Source organism: Suncus etruscus, chromosome 4, assembly GCF_024139225.1.
Source record: "Suncus etruscus isolate mSunEtr1 chromosome 4, mSunEtr1.pri.cur, whole genome shotgun sequence".
Taxonomy (NCBI): Eukaryota; Metazoa; Chordata; class Mammalia; order Eulipotyphla; family Soricidae; genus Suncus; species Suncus etruscus.
In genome coordinates, this window is record NC_064851.1 from 81,501,499 (window position 1) to 81,527,313 (window position 25,815).

General features: G+C 42.0%; 2 protein-coding genes across 4 annotated transcripts in view; one reads left to right on the forward strand and one right to left on the reverse strand.

The window, feature by feature from the left end:
• Nucleotides 1-25,815, reverse strand: part of FYN (FYN proto-oncogene, Src family tyrosine kinase) — a 266,012-nt gene that overhangs the window by 20,285 nt on the left and 219,912 nt on the right. The window lies entirely within an intron of this gene.
• Nucleotides 8,980-9,840, forward strand: LOC126005897 (serine/threonine-protein phosphatase PGAM5, mitochondrial-like). The gene has a single exon (XM_049771216.1). The coding sequence runs from the start codon at nt 8,980-8,982 to the stop codon at nt 9,838-9,840; it is 861 nt and encodes a 286-aa protein (XP_049627173.1).

Here is a 25,815-nt window from a genome sequence, read left to right on the forward strand (position 1 = left end):
ACTTGAGCTTATCAAACTGCCAAGACATCAAATCTGTTTCAGATCTATAGATCTTGGACGGCACAGCCATGAAGCACATCAACATTTTATAGTAGTGTCAGCCTGGTAGTATCACAGGAAATCTGGCAGGAAAGTTACACAGTAATTTACCAAACTCAGTGAGCCTGAACAGTAACAAAGAAGAGTCAACTAGCATTATCCACATCCCAGTAAATCCTTAGACACTGATTTTAGTAACACCCTGAAATAATCACAATTATTTCAAATTGACCCTTGCTGATCTAAGTTTTGATAATTTCATTGGCATTTGTGTCATAACAAACAATATAAAGTAATGTTGTTTATGCCTGCATGTGGTAGGTTACGGTGGTGGGTAGGAGATTGGGGATACTGGTGAAGGGAAGTCATACTGGTGGTGGGATTGCTGTTTGAATATTTAATGCCTGAAAAGACTGCATCATAAAGAACATTGTAAATCACAGTGTTTTAATAAAAAATTAAAAAAATCATCATTGGTTTGATTTAGGGCACCATTTTTTATGTTTTTTGTTTGAGGGGGTTCCACTTTCATTGCATTGATTATTTCCAGAAGTACTCAGAGTACCATGCTGTGTCTGGGATCAAGTGAAGGTCTTCCGTGTGCAAAGCATGTTCTCAACCTTTTGATCTGCCTGGCCTGTAACACTAATTTTCATTTGCTTTGAAATAAGGTTGCATCTTAACAAATAGTTTCAAGCCCCTGGGCTACTCTCACAAAGACTTTGGTAAATAACAAAGATAGCAGTTTCCTCTTATGAGGTACATTGAAACCAAATTGAACCATTGTTTCTCCTAGGGTGGAGACAAGTTGTTGCAGCCCATGTATTCTGTTGAAATGGTTCTATTTCCCCAAGATCTCTTCAGCAACACCCACAGTGGAGAGATGATTTCACTATTTCACTGTTTCATATTTCATATTTCACTATTACTCCCTCCTTTCCCCAAAACATAGCCACTCTGGGATAATGTACTTTTCCATCTGTACTGTGTGCTTCTTTCCTCTTTGCTTTATTCTTATTGGCCAGGGAAGATACAAACAGAACAATTTTATTCCAGTGACTATCTCTGATTTCTTAAGATCAAGGTACAAATTCATGCTAAACCTTTTATCTTGAAATTTTTCTTGAATTTCTTTGATCCTGAAACAGATCCTCTCTCCAATCCATATGGGAGAGTGAGATCCACCTTGCTCTATATAAAATTAGATCAAGTATACAGGGAATTAACATTGATCAGCAACCTGAGCTCTCACACCTTAGACTGAATTATTCTAGGTATCACATTGAGTGGAATCAAGAAAAACCACAAGAAATTTTTATTACTGATGTAAATACAATATATTTAAAGGATGTAAATTTTACTTAGGAACTCCTATAAAAAGCATGCAAAAACTGACAAACTCAGAAATTTTCATAGTATAATTTACAAAAAGTTACAATATACAAACATGGCAAATTATTAAAATCTTAAAACTAGCAGTTTTAATAACCAAAATTATGAGAAAGTACAGTAATTATATTTTTGTTATAAACACAGGACATGATCATATCTTTAGCAAACCTATCCTGGCATTATCTGGCAATATAATTTTCCTTCCCTCTCTTCTACGACAGTGTAAAGTGAGATGAAAAAGCCCCTACTATTTCATTAACACTGGAATAGAAAATTTATTCTATAGCTCCTTTCTTCTCATGCAGCAATTTATATTTAGCCACATTTTTTCACATTTTATTTTATTATGCATATCTTAAAGCATAATCATTTTTATCTGTCCTAATGCTACATTATTCCATGAAGAATGATAGTGTATGAACAGTCATTTTGTTTTTTAAGGTTTCCTTCAAAGCATTCTCCTCACCTTTTACTCCAGCACTCTGTTCACGCAGCTATGGACTCTGGGTCTCTGGGATTAATGTGATACCTTTTCTTTGCAGGGGTCTCAAACTTGTGGCCCGCGGCGGCCCTCCGTACAACATTTTGTGGCCCTGCCCTAGAGGAATCTTTTTTTGTTTTGTTTTGTTTTAGTTGTTTGGGTCACATCCCCCAACATTCAAGGCTTACTACTGACTTTGCACTCAAGGATCACCCCGACTTTGCCTCCTGTGGCCCCCAGGTAAATTGAGTTTGAGACCCCTGCTAGTGTGAAGAGCAGATTTTACCTTTAACCAAAACTCAGCAGGAGTTTTCTTATTTCAGAGAATTAAAGGTACATCAAAGTCATTCCTATTTAAATCACTTTGTGGGCTAACTGGCTTGGAAAGCCATGTCTATCTTAGAAGCAAAGATTTTCCTCCAATGTTCAGAATAGTCCAATAAATAAAAAGGGACAAGCAAAGGACGACTTTTTTTCTCCTTATGCAATGTTGATAAATGTGCTGCTGATAATTAACTTCTGTTGGCCAATGCCAATGTGGATCTTCTGAGAAGATTTTAGAACTCCCGATTAAAAAACCCTTTAAGTGTCAGCAATTGTTCCAATTTGGGTTGTTATCTTCTCATTATATTATCTATAAAAAGAATAATGTTTATCTTCAAAAATAAGTTAAAACAAAATCCATGTGGATTGCTGACAGAAATAACTAGTAGATATGTTTTACTTTTTAATGGAGGTGGAAAGCCATTTATTTTATATTAATTTCTACAATTTACACCTAATCCATTTTGGAGGGGAAAAAAATGAAGAATGTCTTTGTGCTACTTTACTCATTTTCCGTCTAAAATAGTAGCCATTAATGACAAATGATGTTTCTCTAAAGAAATTTTATGTTTTCCATTTTAAGGAAAGAAGAAAGTTTTTTTTTTTTGGTTTTTGGGCCATACCCGGTGACACTCATCGCTCCTGGCTTGGGGGACCATATGGGATGCTGGGGGTTGGAATCCTGGTCTGTCCTAGGCTAGTGCAGGCAAGGCAGAGGCCTTACCACTAATGCCACTGCTCTGGCCTCAGGAAAGGAGAAATTTAAGTTAAAGCAGCAATGAGCTGCAAATCAAATGAGGTTTCAAGTGTAAATAAGAAATGTGAAACTAAGTCTTATACTCAGCTCTTTACCTCTAGTTCTCTTTCACTTAGGCTTTTCCTTTCCTGGGGGTACAAATGCAAATAAAAAAGGAAGGAGAGTTTATCTGCATCTTTGGTCGGGCCTATGGAGAAGGCCATGCAGCCTGTACACTACAAACCCCACAGTATTTTCAAGGAAGTCCAGTATTCATCTATAATCAACACAGTCCATTAGTCAGCCTGTGCAAGGTTGCCACGAGCTCTTTCTATGGATACAGTTAGGGAAACTCAGAAAGAGGAAGGGAGTTGCAGAAAGCACACAGGCTTTAAGGCGCTTGCCTCGGTTCAATCCCAGACATCAAATAAGGTCTAGGAGGAACCCCAAGAGTGATCCATTAGCACAAAGCCAGGAGTGATTCATAAACTCCACTAGGTGTGGCCCCAAACTGAAAACTAACCAAAAAAAAAAAAAAAAAAAAAAAAGACTTGGAGTATAAACTTTCCCTTACAAATCAACTTCTGTCCCTAACAGATTTTTCTCTTGAATCTCAAGGCAGGCATAAAGTTAGGGTCAGACCTGTCTTTTCAACCCTAAATTCTTTAACCTTGGTCACAATACAGAGGCAAAATTGAATGTGCAGGTTGTGAACCATCTGAAAATGTATTTTAAAATAAATTTCTTTTTGATTTATAATTAGTAAATTATCATTCCAAATGATTTAAGTTAATTTTTATAGACCTTTATAGAGGATTGTATAGAAAATTTCTTGGGTTTAAAGGGGTCATGAGTGAAAAGGTATAAGAAGCCCTGTTCTAAACAGTCTGTACAGGTTTGTAGACAAGAGTAGACAATGCTCGGAGACCCACGCTATAGTCCCATAATGCCTATCTCACTCCTCTTAAATTTCTCTGTTTCAGGAGCAGGATTTAGATGCCAATACAAATGTCTTTCTTTTCTCCATTTCTGGAGGCGAAGTAGCCACTGATGCAAGGATGGGAATGTGAATTGCCCAAGCATCGTCATGGGAGGGCATGGTAACTGCGCACTGGGTTGATATTCAGATGAAGGGAAAATAGTAAGGGCATTTTCACCACTCTGGCTTAGTAAAACTTCTATGGAATTACATTCATAGTTTAAGACAGGAAAGCAAGCCAAGCAAGCAAGCAAGAGAGGAAAGCAAGCAAACACTCAAATATAAGTGTTTCCCCTTGCAGTGTCTGCACATTTGATCAGCCTCGCAGGGCAGCACACTCATGAAATTCTGGCTGGGTGCCTGTCACAGGGGTCCATGTGCTAAAACCACCACACAGGTAAGAGGTTGTATTTCAGTAAAGTATTTCCCTGGGATAGTAGAGACAAGGCCCATTAGCTTCAGGCTAAATCACTCTCTGTGTTGAGTAAACATATCAGCCTTATTTATTTATTTAGAAGTACCACAAATGGAGGTCCTCACACATGCAAAATAAGTGCTCTACTGCAGAGCCACACATCCAGGTCTTTTATTTATTTTTTGGTCATACATAGAAGTATTCAGAGCTTACTCCTGACGCTGCTTAGGTATCATTACAGGTAGTACTCAGAGGTCCATAGAAGATACTGGGGATCAAACTGGGGTTGGCCATATTCAAAGGTATGTGCTCTAGTCTCTTATCTCTCCTCTACAAAATCAATGTTTTAAATAAGAATTTCTTATGTTCATGTGAGGGGCCCAGAGGGATAGCACAGAAGGGAGGGCAGGGCATTTGCCTTGTACACGGCTGACCGGGGTTTGAACATGGGTATTTCCATTTGGTCCCCGAATTTGTCAGGAATAATTTCTGAGCAGAGAGCCAGGATTAACCCCTAAGCAACACCTGGTGTGGCCTCCAAACAAACAAAAAAAGAATTTTTATATGCATTTCATTTGTCTCTAAATTCTGCTGAGGTATGTGTGGAATGAAGGAGGGTCATGAACTTCAAGTAACAACAGAGGGTCTCATTCATTCTGGAGCTTCCAAACGTCTCCTGACTCCAATGATGTCTGAGTGTGCTTGAGTACCAGGAGTGTTCCCCCCTCCCCCACATACACACATACACACTTGCTTCTGATCTGTACAAACAGTTTCCTCCTCTGCATCTCCATGAAAAGGTCTTAGGGGGCCTCTCAAGCATCTCATCCCAAATTCTTCTTCCCTGCAATTTTGCTCCTTTGTCAGACTTTGCTGCTTCCTACCACCCCCACTGAAGATACCAGCATGTGGAGGAGGATGCTGTCTCTATTTGTTTTCATCACTGTGTGCAGTTAGCAGTGCAGAGCCAGCCTGAAGAAGGAGCTAATAAATCCTTCTGAAAGCACCTCTGGTCCCTGCTGCTTTATCATTCGTCACATTTAGTCCACTCCATACCCTGGGATGTGCCCATTCCTCTTCCTTTTCACTCTCCTCACTCTGGAACTCATTTACTTATTGTCAATTGCCTGGACTCCTGCAATGACCTTTCACTTGAGCCCACAGACCTTTCTGATTCTTGCCTCCAAACTGTCAGCCACTCCTAGCTATCTTGAGCCCTCCCCAATCTCAGTACTGACCTTCTCTGACTGTGCCTACCCACTACTACTGGGGCTTGGAGGCCATGGTTCATTTCCCACTTGCTGAAAATCCTCTGTTCCAGCCCGGGTTTGACCTACAGAGGGATCCCTGCCCCTAAGTGCTGGGGAGGTGGCTGGTCTCTTTACTCTGAGCTGCCAGAACATCTTGTTCTTCATGGTATGACTAGTCAAGGGTCGTGAATCCATTAGTTGTCTGAAGTTCTTGTTAGACAGACTGACCTTGAGTCATGTCTAACAGATAAACAATACTGAGCACAAAGGACAAGATAAAAAAGGTGTTGTAAATAATTAGTAAGCTGTCCCTGCCCTTCCTTTCCAGGCTAAGTAAATGTGGCTTATTATGGAGCTTATGATCAATTCCCTGCACTCTGGAGACTCCGCTTTTTCTTTTCTTCTCAGTGTCATGGTCACACTCACCATCTGAGTACAAGTACAACAATTCCTAACTATAGTTGAAAAATTCCTGTCACTATGGAACTTGAACATACCTCAAAATCTCTGTATTTCCAGGGTCAAATTATGTGTTCAGATTCCCTCGGGGTGCTAGTGAATCTCTGTGAAGTTCAAGGAGACCCACAGTTTGCTCATTTTACTAGGGCTGCAATGTTAGAATATATGAGGGTGGGAGAAGGAGGAGGATGAAGAGGTGAAAATCCTTTCCATGGATCTATAGAATGACTGGGTATCACTTTTTCAATCTCACTGGGATCTGATTGCACTAAAGTATGCTACCTGGGCCTAAGAGAGCACTAAAAGGGTTGAAGCACCTGCTTTGACTGAGGAAAACTTGGGTTTGATCACTGGGACCATGCAGTCTGCTGTTACCACTGGGTGTGGCCCGCAAACCTAACTCCAAACAAAGCAAAAATAAAGCAAGATAAGAAACCCTTCACAGTTGAGGCCAGAGAGATAGCATGGAGGTAGGGCATTTGCCTCGCATGCAGAAGGACCGTTTCGAATCCCGGCATCCCATATGGTCCCTCGAGCCTGCCAGGGGCTATTTCTGAGCATAGTAGAGTCAGGAGTAGCCCCTGACGGCTGCTGGGTGTGACCCCCCCAAAAAAAAAACCAAAAAAAAAAGAAACCCTTCATGTTCTAAGACAAGAGAAAGCTGTGTCCACCAACAAGCCTCCGTCACGATGATTTTCTTACTTTCTTCCTACCATGCCTCTGCTGCTTTTCTATGAGGCTGACACTGTTCTTAGGGCTCAAGACACAACACAAAACCCAACCATGGGCTCCCACAGAGCATGCAGCTTGGTGTGGGAAGGAAATAAAATGAATTAGTGGCTATTACATACATGGCAGACAGTGACAAGTGCTCTAAAAAATAATGCAAGTAGATGACAAGGACAGATTATATGGCTCTGCAAGGCACACCGAGGCTTTTGAAGCTCATGTTTAGTATGGGGGAACCATCGGAGCTTGTGAGCAGAGAGAGGCATGCTGACATCCCACCTGGCTCTTTTTCCTTGACCTTAGAACCAGGAGATCCTACATCACAACTACAATCATGACTTGAGAGGAGATGGAATGTGAAGAACATTTTGATGTTTCTCAAAGACTGAAGAAGTATCACAGCATTTCCAGGCCCAGAGGTATCTATCAGCAAGGAGTACTTGGGTGAATTTCTTGGTTCCTTGGGGAAAACCTATGTGCTCTCAAACCTCATCTCCTGATGCTGCCCCTCCTTATATATGAGTGGGAAGGATGAGCTACAGAGACTGAGTCTCTCTTGAAGTATTGCCTCCCCACTTGTCAAGCCCAATATGTGTCAAATAAGGCAACTCTGAACTATTATTTTTTAATAAATTATCTTACTATGAATACTATATTTTATTATATTGTAGATTCTTAAACCACGTGGAAAATTTTACTGAATGGCTAACTTATAAAAGATATTCTCATTTTAATATTTTAGAAGGCGATAGGGTAAACTCTTTTTTTTTTTTAAAAAAAAACTATGCTTTTGGGAAAGGTGGTCAGATTATTACTCAGGCTGCAAAGTAATACACCTTCACTATCCTTACCTGCCTCCCCATACCATCTAACTCATCATCATGGCCTTACATTACTCTTTCTTGGTTAAGCTTATGGCCCAAATCTGGTTAGAGTTCACATCCTTCCTTCAAGACCTTCTGGTATGGTACTCACCTTCAGCAAACTGGGATCCCAGTGAATGACTCTTAATTTCAGTTTTGGGTAGTAAGCCCACACCCCAACCCACAAGGCTTCCCTACCACATGGAATCAGCTTTTCATCTGCTTTTCAAGGGCCCTCCTGCCTGCTCAACATTAGCATTTGCTTCTTAAAACCATAATTAGTTTAGCCTCTTTTGCTGCTTCATAACCAACACCCAGCACTTGGTAAACCCCACTAGCTCATTTTCTGTTAGTTTGTTCTAAATGCTTTTTCTCCTTCAACCTGATGAACATAAAGCCCACTCAGTTCAATTCCCACCTCCTTCAAGTCCCTAGTCCAGTCTAAGTTGAGCTCTCCCAAACCTTTAGAGCTAATGCCAAAAGAACTGATAAATGTTTGCCAACAGCAACTTGCCAACCAACTACATCAGCTAATACATAGAGTGCTTGTTGAGGGTCAGGCACCTGCTGATTCCCTTATACAAAAGAATTAGATACTACTAACAGTCCTAATATACAGATGAGAAAATATGAACCTACAGAGAAGTAAAGACTACAACAAAGAGAATGGGAAAATGGTGGGATTTCAACCAAGAGAGCCCAAGTCCTTCCTCGGTATTAAGTCGCCATGCTCCTCTCGCCAACACGTTTTTCTACTAGAAACACCAGTACTACCTTGAACAGACTGTTAATCCTCAGAGCTGGGAGACCTTATTTGATCCATATATTTACACACAATGTCTTACCTAAAGCTATGTCTTACCTAATCATCAACAGCCCCCAAAATGCTTTAACTGGTTAAAAGGTCAACCCAGGAATTTATCTAACATGCAGATGGCAAAAAGCTTTCTCTTCCTTTCCACGGATTTGATCAAACCAAAGAGTGTTCCAATACAATGCAGTGTTAGCAGACTACAAATGTAGCTTTCCACCTCTGTACTGGCATAGGTAAAAGTTGATTCTCGCCATATTTCATGGTATGCTAATTGAGAGGTTCTTGTTGTTACTTTTGTAGCAGGGGTTTAATTTTAATGACCACACCCTGTGGTGTGCAGGGAATCACGTCTTAGGAGCAATGGGGAAATATGTACTGCCAGGGTCACCTGCATGCAAAGCAAACTCACTGGCTGGAAGCAAAGACCCACAAAATTGTCCCTCACCACACCCCGTCTTGCCCGTGTGCACCTGCAAGGCCAGTATGGGATGGAGCACCATGGTGTACCGGCAGATGCTGCAGATGGCGGCCTGTAGCCTGGCCTTGGGCTCGGCTACAGTGCTTTTCTCCACCTCAATGGTGGGCAAGCACTCGTCCCACGCGGGTGGAGATGCTGAATTTTGGGGGATCGAGGTGTCAGCAAGGGAGGGATCTCGCTTCTTCGGGTATGGCGCCTGGGACCCCAACTGGGACAGGCGAGATCCGCTGTCCCGACAGAAAAGGAGCCAGGGATATGGAGACGAATCATACAGAGTGGAGAGTGACAAAACCAAGGCCGCTCGGCATATCTTTCTCATTAGACACTCCCAGTACCATGCGGACGCCCACTCTGAGCAGGGCCACACTCTGACCCCCCTGGGGAGGGAACAAGCCGAACTAACCGGCCTCCGACTCGCCAGCCTGGGGCTGAAGTTCAGTCAGATTGTCCATTCCTCGATGACCCGTGCAATCGAAACCACCAACATCATCAGCAAGCATCTCCCAGGCGTCAGCAGAGTCAGCACCGACTTGCTGCGAGAAGGTTTCCCTATTGAGCCTGTGCCCCCTGTGCCTAATAGCAAGCCAGAGGCTTCTCGGCTTTCCAAAGATCAAGCCCGGCTCGAAGCCGCTTTTCAAATCTACATCCACCGTGCTGACACCCAGCAGCAGGAGGACAGTTATGAAATCTTCATCTGTCATGCCAATGTTATCCGCTACTTCGTATGCCGTGCGCTGCAGTTCCCGCCTGAAGGCTGGTGCCGCTTCTCGATCTGCAACGGCAGCATCACCTACTTGCTAGTCTGGCCCAATGGTCAGGTGGTGCTTAGGACCCTTGGGGACACGGGTTTTATGCCTCCCAATATGATCACTCGCTCCTGAACGTCACCTGGAACCCTGCTGTCCATAGTGACTGTCCTTAGTCCAGGACAAGGCAGAAATGTGAGGGGAGAGACCTAAATGTTGGGTAGTCTTGTATTTCTTGTAGCCCAGGGTGGAGAAGGAAAATGTTCAGTCCTGATCATCTTCTCTCTCACTGTGTTTTTTCTACCTACATGTCACCCAGGACTAGCTGGTGGGGTTTAAGGAGCCTTACTCAGGCATGGACAAATGCCTTTGCTACAGATCATAGTTAGAATTAGTCATTCAACTCCAGGCATGGGCTAAGCTAGTCAATACCAGAGCTGTGGAGGGTGCTACCCAGCCATAATTTGTAATCTTTCTTGTAACACACTCTGTCACTTAAATATTTGTTAAAGATGGTTGTCCTCTGGCTTCCTGCTTTGAAAACCAAATCCACATTCCAACATGATGGTACCTGTGGCTGGTAGACTTGCACTCAGCAATGATTTGGGCTTTCCTAGCACACAAAGCACCTCAGTAGGTGTAATATAACAACAGGAAGATCAAACTTTAAGGTTGCCTTTTTTAGTACTTATGATTTATCAATTCAACACTGTAAGAATCAATATGATTATAGACATATGATCCAGAATATAATAATTAAATTTAAAAGTGAGTTTGCTAAGGAGGCATGATGTTAGGTGGAAAAGAAGCTTGGGACACTGGTGGAGGGAGTTGGTCATGGGAGTTCAGAGTTCAAGAGTTGAAACACCATTCATAGAACTCTGTTATTAATAGCATTGTAAATCACTGAGCCTAAGTAAAAATTAGGAAAAAAAAGATGCTTGGGTCAGAGTGATAGCACAGAAGTAGGGTTTTTTCCTTGCATAAGACTGACCTGGGACAGACCTGGGTTCAATCCTTGCATAACCATCTGGTCCCCTGAGCCTGCCAGGAGTGCTTTCTGAGTGCAGAGTGAGGAGTAATTCCTGAGCGACACTGGGTGTGTCCCAAAAGCCCACCCCCCAAAACCCAAAAAACAAAACAAAAAATGCTTATGATTATGATAGTTAGATTTGATATTAAATTCAGAAAACCATAAAACCATACTTTCCATGAAGTAGTAATAAAGATTTTCTTCAATCAGTGCAACTAATGGGGATAATTGATCAATTTCTCTTTTCAAGTTTGGAAATAACTATAAAATAAACTTTTCACTAATTAAAAACAAACAATGCAAAGCTTGAGCTCTATCCCTTTGAGCTCCCTCTCTGGCCCTGATCTTGGTTTTTAAGTAGACTCAGGGTGATTAGCTAAATTCTGTACATCAGGAATAAAGACAGGTCCATCCCAATTCCCAGGCCCTGGCCAGTTACTGAAGGTCATCTGCCCCTAGTGGCAGACCAGTCTGCTGCTTCTACCTCAGTGACAGGTTTTTCTTGATCAGTGGCTTAATGTACTTTATGCATCTTTATGGATTAGACCAATGTTTCTCAAACTTTTCCTGACTCTGACCCCCCTTCTGACCTTGTTTTCTTCCTGATGCCTCTGTCCTACTGGTTGCATTAGTCTCATGCTATTGCCTTCCATTTACATGATTTTTACCTGTGGCCCATTGGAATATATATCCTGAGGACCACAGTGGGTCAATATGGCCCCAATTGAGAAACACTCTTTTTTTTTTTTTTTTTTTTTTTACTTTACTTGTTCTTTTTTTTTTTTTTTTTTTTAATTTTTTTTTTATTTAAACACCTTGATTACATACATGATTGTGTTTGGGTTTCAGTCATAAAAGGAACACCACCCATCACCAGTGCAACATTCCCATCACCCAAGTCCCAAATCACCCTCCTCCCCACCCAACCCCCGCCTGTACCCTAAACAGGCTCTACATTTCCCTCATACATTCTCAATATTAGGACAGTTCAAAATGTAGTTATTTCTCTAACTAAACTCATCACTCTTTGTGGTGAGCTTCCTGAGGTGAGCTGGAACTTCCAGCTCTTTTCTCTTTTGTGTCTGAAAATTATTATTACAAGGGTGTCTTTCATTTTTCTTAAAACCCATAGATGAGTGAGACCATTCTGCGTTTTTCTCTCTCTCTCTGACTTATTTCACTCAGCATAATAGATTCCATGTACATCCATGTATAGGAAAATTTCATGACTTCATCTCTCCTGACAGCTGCATAATATTCCATTGTGTATATGTACCACAGTTTCTTTAGCCATTCATCTGTTGAAGGGCATCTTGGTTGTTTCCAGAGTCTTGCTATGGTAAATAGAGCTGCAATGAATATAGGTGTAAGGAAGGGGTTTTTGTATTGTATTTTTGTGTTCCTAGGGTATATTCCTAGGAGTGGTATAGCTGGATCGTATGGGAGCTCGATTTCCAGTTTTTGGAGGAATCTCCATATCGCTTTCCATAAAGGTTGAACTAGACAGCATTCCCACCAGCAGTGGATAAGAGTTCCTTTCTCTCCACATCCCCGCCAACACTGTTTATTCTCATTCTTTGTGATGTGTGCCATTCTCTGGGGTGTGAGGTGGTATCTCATCGTTGTTTTGATTTGCATCTCCCTGATGATTAGTGATGTGGAACATTTTTTCATGTGTCTTTTGGCCATGCGTATTTCTTCTTTGTCAAAGTGTCTGTTCATTTCTTCTCCCCATTTTTTGATGGGGTTAGATGTTTTTTTCTTGTAAAGTTCTGTCAGTGCCTTGTATATTTTGGAGATTAGCCCCTTATCTGATGGGTATTGGGTGAATAGTTTCTCCCACTCAGTGGGTGGCTCTTGTATCCTGGGCACTATTTCCTTTGAGGTGCAGAAGCTTCTCAGCTTAATATATTCCCATCTGTTAATCTCTGCTTTCACTTGCTTGGAGAGTGCAGTTTCCTCCTTGAAGATGCCTGTAATGTCCTGTAGTGTTTTGCCTATGTGCTGTTCTATATATCTTATGGTTTTGGGGCTGATATCGAGGTCTTTAATCCATTTGGATTTTACCTTTGTACATGATGTTAGCTGGGGGTCTAAGTTTAATTTTTTGCAAGTGGCTATCCAGTTGTGCCAACACCACTTGCTGAAGAGGCTTTCCCTGCTCCATTTGGGATTTCCTGCTCCTTTATCAAAAATTAGATGGTTGTACGTCTGGGGAACATTTTCTGAGTATTCAAGCCTATTCCACTGATCTGAGGACCTATCCTTATTCCAATACCATGCTGTTTTGATAACTGTTGCTTTGTAGTACAGTTTAAAGTTGGGAAAAGTAATTCCTCCCATATTCTTTTTCCCAATGATTGCTTTAGCTATTCGAGGGTGTTTATTGTTCCAAATGAATTTCAAAAGTGTCTGATCCACTTCTTTGAAGAATGTCATGGGTATCTTTAGAGGGATGGCATTAAATCTGTATAATGCCTTGGGGAGTATTGACATTTTGATGATGTTAATCCTGCCAATCCATGAGCAGGGTATGTGTTTCCATTTCCGTGTGTCCTCTCTTATTTCTTGGAGCAGAGTTTTATAGTTTTCTTTGTATAGGTCCTTCACATATTTAGTCAAGTTGATTCCAAGATATTTGAGTTTGTGTGGTACTATTGTGAATGGGGTTGTTTTCTTAATGTCCATTTCTTCTTTATTACTGTTGGTGTATAGAAAGGCCATTGATTTTTGTGTGTTAATTTTGTAGCCTGCCACCTTGCTATATGAGTCTATTGTTTCTAGAAGCTTTTTGATAGAGTCTTTAGGGTTTTCTAAGTAGAGTATCATGTCATCTGCAAACAGTGAGAGCTTGACTTCTTCCTTTCCTATCTGGATTCCCTTGATATCCTTTTCTTGCCTAATCGCTATAGCAAGTACTTCCAGTGCTATGTTGAATAGGAGTGGTGAGAGAGGACAGCCTTGTCTTGTGCCAGAATTTAGAGGGAAGGCTTTCAGTTTTTCTCCATTGAGGATAATATTTGCCACTGGCTTGTGGTAGATGGCCTTCACTATATTGAGAAAGGTTCCCTCCATTCCCATCTTGCTGAGAGTTTTGATCAAGAATGGGTGTTGGACCTTATCAAATGCTTTCTCTGCATCTATTGATATGATCATGTGGTTTTTATTTTTCTTGTTATTGATGTTGTGTATTATGTTGATAGATTTACGGATGTTAAACCAGCCTTGCATTCCTGGGATGAAACCTACTTGATCGTAGTGGATGATCTTCTTAATGAGGCATTGAATCCTATTTGCCAGGATTTTGTTGAGGATCTTTGCATCTGCATTCATCAGTGATATTGGTCTGTAATTTTCTTTTTTGGTAGCGTCTCTGTCTGGTTTAGGTATCAAGGTGATGTTGGCTTCATAAAAGCTATTTGGAAGTGTTTCTGTTTGTTCAATTTCATGAAAGAGTCTTGCCAAGATTGGCAGTAGTTCCTCTTGGAAAGTTTGATAGAATTCATTAGTGAATCCATCTGGACCTGGGCTTTTGTTTTTCGGCAGACATTTGATTACTGTTTTAATTTCATCAATGGTGATGGGGGTGTTTAGATATGCTACATCCTCTTCCTTCAACCGTGGAAGATTATAAGAGTCCAAGAATTTATCCATTTCTTCCAGGTTCTCATTTTTAGTGGCGTAGAGTTTTTCAAAGTAGTTTCTGATTACCCTTTGAATCTCTGTCATATCAGTAGTGATCTCTCCTTTTTCATTCCTGATACGAGTTATCAAGTTTCTCTCTCTCTCTTTCTTTGTTAGGTTTGCCAGTGGTCTATCAATCTTGTTTATTTTTTCAAAGAACCAACTTCTGCTTTCGTTGATCTTTCGGATTGTTTTTTGAGTTTCCACTTCGTTGATTTCTGCTCTCAGCTTTGTTATTTCCTTCTGTCTTCCTGTTCTTAGGTCCTTTTGTTGAGCATTTTCTAGTTCTATTAGCTGTGTCATTAAGCTACTCAGGTAAGCTCCTTCTTCCTTCCTGATGTGTGCTTGCAAAGCTATAAATTTTCCTCTCAGTACTGCTTTTGCTGTGTCCCATAAGTTCTGAGAGTTTGTGTCTTTATTGTCATTTGTTTCCAGGAACCTTTTTATTTCCTCCTTGATTTCATCTCGGACCCACTGGTTATTGAGCATGAGGCTGTTTAACTTCCAGGTGTTAAAGTGTTTCTTCTGAGTCCCTTTGGAGTTCACAAATAATTTCAGAGCCTTGTGGTCAGCGAAGGTAGTCTGCAAAATTTCTATCCTCTTGATCTTATGGAGGTATGTTTTATGTGCCAGCATGTAGTCTATCCTGGAGAATGTCCCATGTACATTGGAGAAGAATGTGTATCCAGGTTTCTGGGGATGGAGTGTCCTATATATATCCACTAGGCCTCTTTCTTCCATTTCTCTCCTCAGGTCTAGTATATTCTTGTTGGGTTTCAGTCTGGTTGACCTGTCCAGTGTTGACAAAGCCGTGTTTAGGTCCCCCACAATTATTGTGTTGTTGTTGATATTATTTTTCAGATTTGTCAGCAGTTGTATTAAATATTTTGCTGGCCCCTCATTCGGTGCATATATGTTTAGGAGAGTGAATTCTTCCTGCTCTACGTACCCCTTGATTAATATAAAATGTCCGTCTTTGTCCCTTACAACCTTCCTGAGTATAAAGTTTGCATTATCTGATATTAGTATGGCCACTCCAGCTTTTTTATGGGTGTTGTTTGCTTGGATAACTTTTCTCCAGCCTTTTATTTTGAGTCTATGTTTGTTCTGACTATTCAGGTGCGTTTCTTGTAGGCAGCAGAAGGTTGGATTGAGTTTTTTGATCCATTTAGCCACTCTGTGTCTCTTAACTGGTGCATTTAGTCCATTGACGTTGAGAGAAAGAATTGTCCTGGGATTTAACGCCATCTTTATTTCAAAATTTGGTGTGTCTTTTGGGTAGTCTTGTCTTAGATTAGGTCTTTCAGTTTTTCTCTTAAGACTGGTTTTGTGTCTGTGAAGTTTCTGAGCTGTTTTTTGTCTGTGAAACCATGTATTCTTCCATCAAACCGGAAAGTGAGTTTTGCTGGGTATAGTATTCTGGGTGAAGCATTCATTTCATTCAGTCTTGTCACAATATCCCACCACTGCTTTCTGGCATTGAGCGTTTCTGGTGACAGGTCTGCTGTAAATCTCAGGGAAGCTTGCTTGAACATGATTTCCCCTTTTGATCTTGCTGTTTTCAGAATTCTGTCTCTATCTGTGGGATTTGTCATTGTGACTAGGATGTGTCTTGGGGTGGTTTTTCTGGGGTCTCTTTTGGTTGGTACTCTTCGGGCATGCAGGATTTGATCACATATATTCTTTAGCTCTGGAAGTTTCTCTTTAATGATGTTCTTGACCATTGATTCTTCCTGGAAATTTTCTTCCTGGGTCTCTGGGACTCCAATGATTCTTAAGTTGTTTCTGTTGATCTTATCATAGACTTCTATTTTCGTCTGTTCCCATTCTTTGACTAATTTTTCCATTGTCTGCTCATTTGCTTTAAGTTTTTTGTCCAATCTCTCCTGCTGTATGGAATTGTTATGTATCTCATCTTCCACAGCACCAAGTCTATTCTCAGCTTCTGATACCCTGTCCCAGAGCTTATCCATTTTGTCATTCACTTCGTTTACTGAGTTTTTCAGGCCTGTTAGTTGACATGTTATTTCAGTTTGGAGTTTTGTCATTTCTGCCTTCATATTTTCTTGGTTCTTATTAGTGTTCTGTTCAACTCGATCCATGGTTTCTTGGAGTCTGTTGAGCACCTTCCATATTGCTAGTCTAAAGTCCTTATCTGAGAGGTTGATTAGTTGTTCAGTCATTATCTGGTCCTCAGAATTGTCATTTTCATTCTCTATGTCTGATGCTGGCCTGCTCTGTTTCCCCATTGTCACATTTGTATTGTGGGTTTTTCTACGTGTTGTAGTGGTATTCATTGTCTATATGATGTAGGCAGCACACTCCTCTGGCTCCTCCCTTTCTGGATGGGCTGACTTGCCTCTAAGGGAGGGGAGTCCTCCGTGGATGAAGCCTCACACTGGGTCAAATCTTAGGCCCGAGCATGTAACAGAGAAGACAGTCCAGAGAGAAATGTTTGCTTCTGTGATATAGCGCCGTTCTTAGTGTGATTTTTCCTTCTTGTTGCAATGGAGTTCTTTCCTTAGAAAGAGTGCACGGCCGCGTAGCGAAGCGGAGCGGCCGTGCTCCTCTGAGCCTCTTTTTGCCCCACTCGCAAGAGTTTCACGCAAGAGGACAGTAGACAGACATAGACAGGTCACACTCACAGTCTTTCACAGCTGAGCCCCACTGGGCCGGTGTCTCTTTTTTTTTTTTTTTGTTCTTTTTTTTATCTTTATTTAAACACCGTGATTACAAACATGATTATAGTTGTATGATTACAGTCATGTAAAGAGCACCCCCCTTCACCGGTGCAACATTCCCACCACCAATTTCCCAGATCTCCCTCCTCCCTACCCCCCTACACCTGTACTCGAGACAGGCTTTCTACTTCCCTCATTCATTCACATTATTGCAGCGCTATTTACAATAGCCAGACTCTGGAAACAACCAAGATGCCCTTCAACAGATGAGTGGCTGAAGAAACTGTGGTACATATACACAATGGAATACTATGCAGCCATCAGGAGAGATGAAGTCATGAAATTTTCCAATACATGGATGTACATGGAATCTATTATGCTGAGTGAAGTAAGTCAGAGGGAGAGAGAAAGAATCAGAATGGTTTCACTCATCTATGGGCTTTAAGAAAAATGAAGGACATTTTTAACAGTATCTCAGAGACAAGAGAGATGAGGGCTGGTAGGTGCAGCTCAGGACATGCAGCTCATCACATAGAGTGATGAGTGCAGTTGCAGAGATGACTACACTGAGAAACACTCTTAAATGATGGCAGCAGCATGTCAAATACTCAAATGCAGAGCACAGACACTTTCACCTCAAGTTCACCTTTTATCCTAATGTGTATATGAGGCAGCCTAGAAATGAGGATCAACTGCTCTTCAGAAACAAAATACAGAGGCCCACTGGTGGGCTGAACTGGGCTGCAGGGTCACTGTGGAAGATTGTGTAGAGGCAAAGATTTGTGTAGAGGCAAATTGCACATTAGACTAGCTAGGCCTCACCACTAGAAGTATCCTCTATTCTGAGTTTCCTTATGTGTTAATCAGATGAAAGAAAATACATAAAGTTGTGTTAAAGATGATATGATATAAAGGGCTCAGTGCAGTATCTGGTACTTCATAACATTCACTACTTTGTTTTAAACTCTTAGCTAAGGATTTCCAAATTGAAAGGAAAAGGCGAAGAAAACAATACAGCCATCATTCATCACTGAGAATCTACTGAGTATCCATTAATAACTCTACAGATCAATGGGAAGCACCCTAGAGAGTACCAAACATAAGTCACATGAGTGTCCTAGACTTTCCAGGCAGCTGTGGGGAATGGAGCTCACAGGCAAATCCAATGACCAGCTACACTGTAATGCTGACTCAGGAGGCAGGGGAAAGAGGTGTACAGAGCATGAGGGCTCTATGTAGAAGGAAGCACAATTCTTCTTAGTTTATGATTTGCCAGGATGGACCTGGGAGGGGCTGAGCCAAATTATTGGCTCTTGGTAGAATCTTGACTGTTGAGCCTTTAAAAAAAAACAACTTTTTTTTTTCTGGTGTCCGGGCCAATTCCACAGCCCTGTTTCAGAACATGTCTCTTCTTAGCTTAAAACTCGGCCAATGTGGAGAAGACTGAGCCAGTACAGGATAAAAGAAGCCAAATCCTTCCTACAGAGAATATAAGTGGTTCCCTTATTGTATTTTATGGAAGAAAGGCATTAGCATTGACAACAGAACCACCTTTATGAAGCCACAAATTCTGCAAATTACTACATCTAGTATTAAGTAATGTGAATTACTTCCATTTTAAAGCTAAAGGGGACTAAAGAAAATCATAGATTCTGCCAACATAGGGAAACTGATTATACTGGAGCAACAAGGGGTGAGGAAGCAGTACTAGGACAAGATATCCTGGGAAAGAGGTAAAATCAAAGCTGACCTGACCTGGAACTTGGTGATTATTCAAACAAAACAAACTTGACTTCAAACCCAAGAAAATCTGGCAAAGCATACTCATAATTTTCACACCCAAGCCAAAGGAATGATTTTTGAATTTCCCAAATAAGCCTTGAGTGATAAAACTGATTTCCAGTTATTACTGGGATTACATACTGTTAAAACTTAAACGACTTCAAACCCAAGAAAATCTGGCAAAGCATACTCAGAATTTTCACACCCAAGCCAAAGAAATAACTTTTAAATTTCCCAAATAAGCCTTGAGTGATAAAACTGATTTCCAGTTATTACTGGGTATACATACTGTTAAAACTTCTATTTTAAGTCCATAAGGTTTTAGCAAACACGTTTACAAAATAAGCATGGGAGAAAAGTCAATGATGCAACATGATGAGTAGGATGTTTCATTTGAGATGAATTTGGTGGACAAGGAGTTTAAGAAGCATGTAGACAGGGGAGGGAGGGAGGAGGCTGACCCACTGAGGAAGTGGGTGTGAGAGGCTCAAGTCAGCCAAATGAGACAAGCACCAGGGACTTGCGGCAGGGTCTAAAGCCAAGTGCTGATTAGCCAGGCATGGACCCAGGGTTCTGTGTGTTGTGGCTTTTCGTTCATGGGATGATTCAGGTTGGGGAGAGGTTAGAATATTCCCGAGGGAACCAAACTGGATCATACGGCAGAGTTTGGGAAGGCCCAACAGCAGGCATTAAAAATAAGAAGGTTATCGAAACTGTACAGGGGGTGAGGCTCTTGCCTTATATATAGTTGACTTAGGTTTGATCCTGGGCACTATGGGCCCCTGGGTCCTCAGGAATAATACCTGTGCACAAAACCAAGAGTAAAACCAAGAGCACCACTCAAAATTGAACCTCTCTTCCCCTATAAAAGAACTAAATACAGGCTAAGTAGAAGACTGACGGGAGCAAATGGCAGAGAGAAAGAGAGAGAGAAAGAGAGAGTGTGTGAGAATGATACCTGTGCACAAAACCAAGAGTAAGCCTTAAGCACCACTCAAAATTGAACCCCCCTCTCCCTAAAAAAGAACTGAATGCAGGCCAAGCAGAAGACTGACAGGAGCAAATGGGGGGGGGGAGAGAGAGAGAGAGAGAGAGAGAGAGAGAGAGAGAGAGAGAGAGAGAGAGAGAGAGAGAGAGAGAGAGAGAGAGGAGAGAAGTCTATGACAGGCTGGGCTGGTTCCTTGGCACATATCGAGGAACTGGAAGGTAGGTGACAGTGGCCTGACTTCCTGCTTCTCCCTATTGTCCTTCTACCAATGGTGACCAATGATTCTTTGGGTGACTAACTGGCAACACCAAAATCAAAAATTTCATTTTGGTCTCATGACTCTCAGGGAGGAAATGAACCATCAAGGATCTGGCAGAAAGTGGAGGCTCACGGAAAGGGAGCTCAAATGAAGGGTTATTTTGTGCAAAATAGAGTAAGCTGCTTATTCTTGTATGACACCAATGCTTTAAATAACTGAAATGGTCCTTCCAGTTTCTCAAGAGCCCAAAGAGAATTAAGAACTTTCTGTCTCTCTCTGCCAATCCTCTCTTTTAGTTCTCTCTGTTTTATTTTTGGTCCATACCCAGTGATGCTCAGAGGTTACTTCTGGAGCTGCTCTTAGGAATTACTCCTGGCTGCATTCTGGGGACCATATTGGATGCTAGAGAATTGAATTCAGGTTGACTACATGCAAGGCAAGTGCCTTACCACTGTACTCTCTCTCTTTTGGTAGTGGAAGTGTGGGGCCCTGGGTTCTGAATAAGAAGTGGCACCATTTTGTAAAGGACCACATGTTAGGCTTCTCTTTCTCAAGCCTAAATTTCCATTAACAGCACCCTGAACTACCTGGCCATACTAGGTAGCCTATCTGAAAAGGACACAGGGAAGAGTAGGTGGGTACCCTAGACAACAACCAATCATTTTAAAGATTATCAGAAGTTAGAACCTCTTTATCCTCCCTATATAAACTGACTTATAACCTTGGGTGGGGTCATCTCCTCAAGAAGATGGCCCTGCCTGGCCAGATTGGGGCATGTGACTGATGGAATACAGTTTTGTTTTACTTTACTCCAATTGTGTGGTCTTTCCTTTGCTTCCAGACCCTAATAGAGGGAGTTTCCCAAAAGGTACTCAGTGGGCCCAGGGATCAGTCCCAATACTGGATAAGTGATTTAGTACCACAGCCCAAGAACTTGATACTGCTCCAGCAGTGCAGTGCCTGGGATTACTGGATCACACCAGTGGTACTTTGGGCCTCAGGGCCACATCCAGAAATGTCTGTATGGGGTTTCCAAGGCTGCACTGGGCAAAACTGAGGGGTGTTGAACATGTGTTTTCCTCAGGATGAACCCTGGTGGGACTGTATGCCTTCGCTTTATTCTCTCTGGCCTCCAAAATTAATTTTTCTTGCAGGCGGTGAGGCAGTGAGGGTGCTTTTCACAAATGATGCTTAGGGCTTTTCAACTATAGTGGTGTGGTGGGAAAGGATTTGGTGCTGTTGGAACTCTGGTGTGTTGGGGTTACCTACCTGGGGCTCCCAGGTAATTCTTAGGGGCCCCTCGGGCTACACCCATTGGTGCTGGGTATTAAACCAGGGTCAGCTGAAAACAAGTCAATCTCTATAATCCTTTGTATCAGCTGTCTGGCCCCTGAATGAAAGTTCATAATTCAGTTCCAGTAGAAAGGACACTACCTTTGTGACCTTTCTATGCAGCAGGAAAGATGATTACCCATCATAAATTGTGTGATGAAGCCTGGAATCATCTGTGTATACTGAGTAGCGGTGGCTGAGGACTCAGACCTGGGTTACTGACACGTGCCTGGGATACAATACAACAGAGAAATCATTTCAAAAATCCATCCCTTGTCATTGCTCTCACTCTACTCACCCCAAGGCACAAGGGACATGGGTTCTCCTCACCTCAAGCTCAGTGTTAGGCACACAGACAAGCACTGTGGATGGGGGTTGCCTTGGGAAAAACTGGAGGCCAAGATAAGGGGTGTGAAAGGAAGAAAGGAATAGAGAAAATACTGAAGGCAATCACCACTTCAGGGTTGCTTTTCCAAACTGCCCCCCCACCCTTTGCATATACCACTGGAGAGACCAGCACAATGCAATGCACCCTTCTTAGGCTAGAAGAAAGGGAGGCTTGCACTTGGGGAAGTTTTCATAGGAATGGCCTGTCCCTGAGTATCCAGATGCTGCCAAAACAGTTCCTTTCTCCAGAAAAGCAAAAACAATGCTGTGGAGTGACAGTTTTGATGTTTGATGGCAGACTGCAGTTTCTTCCTATTTACACACTTTGAAATCACAGAGAGGGACCATCTGCTTCCTTCTTGGTGATTACGAGGAAACATGGAATCCACAGCCCAAGGTCTTGCTCCCAACCATTCAGAAACAACACAAAGGAGAAAGAGATACCCGCCGGGAGTAAAAACAGCGACCACCAGTGCATACAGAAGGTAAGGGATCGAACAGCTAGGCTGAGAGAAGGGAAAGGAAAGCCACCGCCCTCCCATCTACAGTTTCATCCTAAGAGAGACAGTGGTAGGTGGGTGATTCATTCTTTCCATGAAAATCTAGGTCTTTCCGTAGTCCCTTCCAAGGGAAAGGACCAGTCTCTCTATCTCTGGCAGTCTACCCCTAACCCACACAGTTAACCTGGCCCCTGCAGCATAGAGCATCTCTCTGGAAAAGCCCATAGAAGCTGGGGGATCTGAGCTGCAGAATACAAATGAAGACGTTTGGCTGTTACAATGGCAAAGTATCCAACTCGGGATCTGGGATCTAGGAGGCTTAATTAGAATCAGGCTGGTGCAGGAAGGCAACCCCTGTCCAGGGCAGGGACGGACAGATGCACAGGGATATTCCGCTTCCCCAGACTCTGATACACTCTGAAGCCAGGCTCTGGGCACTGCCTGCGTGGTCAATCCCAACCAGCCAGCTTCCTGCTCAGTACCTAAAACAATGGCCACAGAGGGAAGGACTTGCTTTTTGTTAAAAGGGGATTTACTTCTTTATGGGAAGACTAACTGAAAGGACCCCACACCCACCCTGAATATTAGCTGTTCAGGTCACAGCTCCCTATGTGGGAACAGCAAAGCTGCTGTTGACAGAGAACAAGAAATGCATGTGCAGGGCTGGGGGTGGGGAGACAGTGCAGGAGAGGGGCGGCATCTCTTGGAAAGATCAACCACAGGATTACAGGGGCCTCCGAAAAGGCTGATTAATAATTCTGCAGCAGTTCCTGAACTGGGATGTGGAGGCTTTCTGAGTCTGATAATCCCTAGTCATTGTAATACAAAGGAAGGGCAGGAATTGAATTCATTGTCTAAATGGTGAGTTTTGGAAATTTGAAAGAAACAGGCATTCCCTTCTTCCTGACTCTGTCAACCTAGCTGCCTGCTTGTTTGTGTTAAATGGCTACTGTGCTTTTTTGAATCCAAAATCTGATTATATTTAATTAGTACAGGCATCTGGGATTTCTAATACACAAAGAGTTATTAAAGTAACAAATCTTTCTAAAATATGTTCTTCATGAAAGAATGTGTTAATTTATGCAGTAACAATTTTTAACATGAAATAATTAACATGAAAACTGCAACAATTATGAATTCTTCGTAGTCTAATTTATAAGTGAATTTTTCTCCAGACAATAATCTATTCAACTTAAACTCTCAATACTGGGAACATTTGAACAGACACATTTTTCTTCTCCTATTTAATCTACAAACCTCAGTTTACAGCATGCCTTACACAAATGTCCTTATTTCTATATGCATTCCAAAGATCTAAAGGTTAAAATGATCTGACAGAACAGTGTTCTGGTCCTTAGTCATCGAAAACAAAGGCGAAAAAATTCCTTCAAACATCATGTTTCTGCCTTTGTGGGGGTGGGGGAGAGAGAGAGAGAGAGAGAGAGAGAGAGAGAGAGACAGAGACAGAGAGAGAGACAGAGACAGAGACAGAGAGAGAGAAGAGAGAGAGGGAAGGAGAGGGAGAGAGAGAGGGAGAGAGAGAGGCAATCTAGCTATCTAAACACGCACACAGAGAGAAGCTATCTAAACAGACATCAAGTTAACTGCTGTCAGCCAGGAGTGGGAGGAGCAATAATACAGCACTTTCTCCTGATTTTTCTAAAACACCATGTTTATTTCCCAAACATGAAAGCAGAAGCTCAGAGAAGCGGGAGCTCATTCAAAATCCATGACTAGCACCTGGCAGTGTCAAGATCTCATATTACCTAGTTCCAAAGCTCCTGTGCTTTCCATGATGCACAAGACAATCCTGCCATGCACAGGGATAGATAGATAGATAGATAGATAGATAGATAGATAGATAGATAGAGCCAATAACTCTTTCAGGAGGTTCCTGAGGTCCCAACAGTATCTGATTCCTGGAGGGAGCCACATGCATTGCTCAGAAAGCAGAAAACATGTCTGGGAATGCTAACAATGGTTTGCCTATTTGCACAAACTAAATACATATTTATTAAGTACTCACTAGCTGTTCTGGGTCATGAGGGCTCTGTGTGGATGCAGAGAAGCATTAAGACAGGATCTATAGATATTGGAGAGTGTGAATGCAATAGTGCTCCTGTGTGTGTGCCAGACACCATCGGGGATGCACTGAGATGCCCATTGGTTAATAAAAGCAAGCAGGACAGCTTGGAACCAGTGCAGTTTCCAATAGAAATGGCAAATTTGGGCCTGGAGAGATAGCACAGCAGCGTTTGCCTTGCAAGCAGCCAATCCAGGACCAAAGGTGGTTGGTTCGAATCCCGGTGTCCCATATGGTCCCCCATGCCTGCCAGGAGCTATTTCTGAGCAGACAGCCAGGAGTAACCCCTGACACCGCCGGTTATGGCTCAAAAACCAAAAAAAAAAAAAAAAAAAAAAGAAAAAAGAAAAAAAGAAATGGCAAATTTGAGAAAATATCGAAGTCTGCTGGAGGATGGGGAGTCTACAATGGGTTCTCAACTAGATTTTGGGTCTGACATGGGCCTTGGGACACTTAGAAAAAAAGGAGTGTCTAGATAAATAGTTGGATATGAAATAATGAAAAGGCATGTTTCCATCCCAAAAGAGAAAAAGCATAATTCTTTCATAAAACATAGGCCATGGAGCTGGGGCGAGAGCACAGTAGGAGAGCATTTGCCTTACATGTGGCTGACCTGGGCCAACCTGGCAACCCATATGGTCCCCCAAGCCTTCAAGGAGTGATTTCTGAGTGACAGAAGGAGTAACTCTTGATGGGTGTGGCCCAAAAACCAGAAAAAAAAGAGAGGGGTTGAAGGGATAGTACAGTGGGTAGGGCACTTGCCTTCCATGAGGCCAACTTGGTTCAATCTCCAAATCCTATATGGTCCCCTGGGCACCTTCAGGAGTCATTTCTGAGTACAGAGCCAGGAGTTAGTTACCAGGCTGAGCATTACCAGGTGTGGCCCCAAAACAAAAATCAAAAATGGATTTTTTTTTAGTGTTTAATAAGAATTTTTTTCTTAAAAACATTAGGCCAGAGAAAGGGTATCAGATTAAGGTGCATGCCTTGCATTAACTGACCTGGCTCAATCCCCAGCACTACCAGATGTAGCCTACAAGTGTCTGAGCATTGCTGGGATGGTTGCAGTAACCCTAGCAGCACTACATACTCAAGCCCTTGCACTGAACAGCAGGCCCACTTGGTCAAGAAACACCAGGAGAGGCCATCTGGACTTCCTGAGAACTGTCTGAGAGACCCCCACCCCATATATTTTTAGGTAAAAAAATAAAGATCCCTTCAAAGGAAAATGTATATTTCAACATCAACTCTAAGATTCAAATGATCAATATGGTTTTGTATTTCATGACTCTAAAAGATTTTATAAATGCTGCATTTAATAAATTGATTCTGGGGAATAATCATGTTAGTTATTTTCATTTTACAGATGATATAAAAGATG